This window comes from Nematolebias whitei, chromosome 22 (assembly GCF_014905685.2).
Source record: "Nematolebias whitei isolate Nwh7 chromosome 22, NemWhi1, whole genome shotgun sequence".
In the NCBI taxonomy this organism is placed as follows: Eukaryota; Metazoa; Chordata; class Actinopteri; order Cyprinodontiformes; family Rivulidae; genus Nematolebias; species Nematolebias whitei.
In genome coordinates, this window is record NC_056519.1 from 26,504,424 (window position 1) to 26,507,707 (window position 3,284).

The 3,284-nt window shown below is 44.5% G+C and overlaps 1 protein-coding gene across 1 annotated transcript in view; it reads right to left on the reverse strand.

Annotated features, from left to right (window-relative positions):
- Positions 1-300: 300 nt before the first annotated feature.
- Positions 301-3,284, reverse strand: part of LOC119428567 (laminin subunit beta-1) — a 200,423-nt gene continuing 197,439 nt past the window's right edge. Inside the window, exon 29 of the mRNA XM_037696250.1 lies at positions 301-582. Coding sequence (XP_037552178.1) covers positions 301-582 — 282 coding nt within the window. The remainder of the gene's footprint in view (positions 583-3,284) is intronic.

A 3,284-nucleotide genomic window follows, 5' to 3' on the forward strand; every position in this document is an offset into this window, starting at 1 on the left:
AATATCGTCCAGGTAAACAAAAACAAACTGATTAACCATGTCCCTTAGGACATAACTGACCAGAGACTGGAACACAGCTGGGGTGTTGGTCAAGCCAAAAGGCATGACCAAATATTCATTATGACCATTGGGTGTGTTGAAGGCCGTCTTCCACTCATCTCCCTCACATATGCGCACCAGATGGTACGCATTACGGAGGTCGAGCTTGGTAAAAAATGAAGCGCCTTGGATAAGGTCAAAGGCGATTGACATTAATGGAAGAGGGTATTTGTTTTTAATGATAATTTTGTTTAACCCTCTCTAGTCTATGCAGGGTCTTAAGGATCCATCCTTCCTCCCCACGAAGAAGAAACCAGTGCCTGCTGGAGAAATAGAAGGCCTGATGATGCCGGCTTGAAGCGAGGTCTTGATGTACTCCTGCATGGCTTCTTGTTCAGGAGTAGACAGAGAGTACAGGGCCCCTTTAGGGGGAGTAGAACCAGGAACCAAGTCAATAGGGCAATCATAAGACCTGTGCGGTGGTAAAGAGGTGGCCTTGACTTTGTTAAAAACCTCCTTCAAGCCAAGGTACTCCTCTGGAACCTTAGAAAGATCTGGATAAGTCTCTTTAATATTCTAAAAAAGTTAAATCTGGTCCTCTGGACATTCAAAAAAAACAAAACAAAGCAAATCAACAAAAAAATGTAGAAACGTTTCGTCTCTCATCCGAGAGACTTCCTCAGTCTGAGGAGCTGTATTCAGCTCAGTCTCTTAAATAGCACCGTCTCAGGGTGGATCAACCAGTTTTGCTGCTGACAACCAAAACCAGCTGATCACATGCTCAAGAAGGACCATCAGCATAACAATGGATCATTAGCACACTGATGGCTGTTTACTGTTCACAGAGGGCTAATGATCCATTGTTATGCTGATGGTCCTTCTTGAGCATGTGATCAGCTGGTTTTGGTTGTCAGCAGCAAAACTGGTTGATCCACCCTGAGACAGTGCTATTTAAGAGACTGAGCTGAATACAGCTCCTCAGACTGAGGAAGTCTCAGCTGGGGGGTTGTGAGTGTTCCCACATCTGCCCAATGCCTCTTTCTCTGGGCAACTCCATAGTAGGAAAAAGTCCAGTTCCTCTCCAGGAGAGGGGTTCCAGAGCATAAGGTGTGTGTATGGGTGAGCCCAACTAAGCTCAACCTCACACACAAGCTCTGGCTCTTTACCATCCTGTGAGGTAATGTTCCACATCCATAGAGCCAGTCCGTGCTGCCAAGAGTCACCATGGCCAGGAACCCTCCCTCGTCTGCTGCCTGGCATCCATTGCAGTCGACCTTGATGGACCTCCCCGTAGGTGGTGGGCCTACATGGTGGTGGCTTCCTGCCCTTTCTTTGGGCTTTGCAATGTACTTATATCTTGTATAAGTTGAGTTTGGATAGAAAGTGAGGCGAGAGTCCACTCGAGACTTGTACTCTTTTTATTAGCATCGCATAAACTGTACAACTGCTCATACACTTGCTGCTGTGACGCCAAGTAGGTACGGATGCTGATTAGGGACCTAAAGACAGTGAATAGCCAAAGTTCGTCCACCAGTTGCTCGCTGGTGAGCTCCCCCCCAGGCCTGGCTTCAGGGAAGTGCACAGGTTTCCCTTTTCCAGGCGAGGTTTTCTAATGCTACCGTTGTTTTGCCATAGAGGGTTTTTGAATCGCTCTAAGTGTGACTCCTCCCCCACTGACTATTTGCAATTCCTTATGCCCCAGACAACATAGTCCCTGGGATCACCAGGGTACTCAAGATTGAAGGATTATAGGTTCTTTATTTGTCATACTCACCACATGTGGTACATGTGGTGGAACAAAATTGTGTACACAGGGTCCCAGTTACATCCAACAAAAGTATAATATGTAAAATAAAAACAGTAATAAGATCTAAGATATGAAATAAGAAAAATGTCAATTAGAAATACATGAGTCTGTGTGAGAAGATGAGTACGAATGAACACATCAGCATGAAACAAATCAGCAGTTTCATGATGTGATTTTTTTCACAGTGATTATCCTGATTAAGGACTCATGAGTCTAACAGCCTCAGGGTAGAAGCTGTTCCTCAGTCTAGTGGTTCTACACTTAATGCTCCTCAACAACCTGCCTGAGGGTAGCAGGGCAAAAAGTGTGTGTGCTGGGTGAGTGGGATCCTTCATGATGCAGATGGATATTCCTGCATCTGGAGGTATAGATGTCTGTGATGATGGGGAAGCTGAATATATATATATATATATATATATATATATATATATATATAGTGTGTGCGCGGAGGGGAGTGGAAGGAATGTAGCATCCAACCAAGGTCCCTTAAAAAGACATAACATCCTCAGAGACACCTTGTCTCTTCTACCCCCCTGTCTGCTAAATCTACAATTCAGGTCGACATCCTGGACCTCCCTGGCTCCGATACTGTATGATAATTAACCCTCTGTGTTAATAAACCACCCTTTGTGCTAATTAGCCTCCTTTCCTGAAAAGACAGACATTCAGTCTTGGGGATAAGTCAATATCAACAATGGACAGAACCCAATCATGGTCTCAGGATTACTGAACTGGTTGCCGTAGTAATGAGGGAAGTAAGCCACTGTTTTCAATGTGTGTTAGCTTTTGTTTACACCCATTGTTGGTAGTTGCATATCACTGGTTAAGATTATGGGGCACGGTCACTTCTGGTGTCAGGCGGTACTGACACCAGAGTTCAGTTGTTGAAGGAGAGAGTTGTGGAAGAAGTCTCATGAGCGAGCAGGCTCATGATGGAAGAAGTTGTCCAAAGCTGGCAGATGTGGGATGTCCATGTAGAGTTTGCTCTGAGCCAGCAAAGAGTTCCATCTTCGACTCAGACCCAGTCAGCTGAAAAATGGAGAGAAGTCCGTAACTTGCTCAGACACTCAGGAGTGATGTTGCTATCTTGCCGAATGAATCGCGAGGACAGCAGGCCACCGGCTTTTCCCCACATCCTTTGTGGTAATGAAAATGGACATTTCCTGGTAGGATAAAACATCTTCCTTCTGATGAACAAGTGTCAACTGAGATTTCTTAGATATAATTTAAGTTCATGAATCCAAGATTAAGTTTACTTAAATTTTAACGTTAGAGCTAATAACAAAAAAGGTTGAATCATGTCATCTGGACTTCGTTTTTTTGTTAAAAAGAAACGTTTCGCCCCTCATCCAAGAGGCTTCGTCAGTCTGAGGCCTAGCCATCTGGTATTACCCAGCCTCTTGGATGAGGGGCGAAACGTTTCTTTTTAACAAAAAAA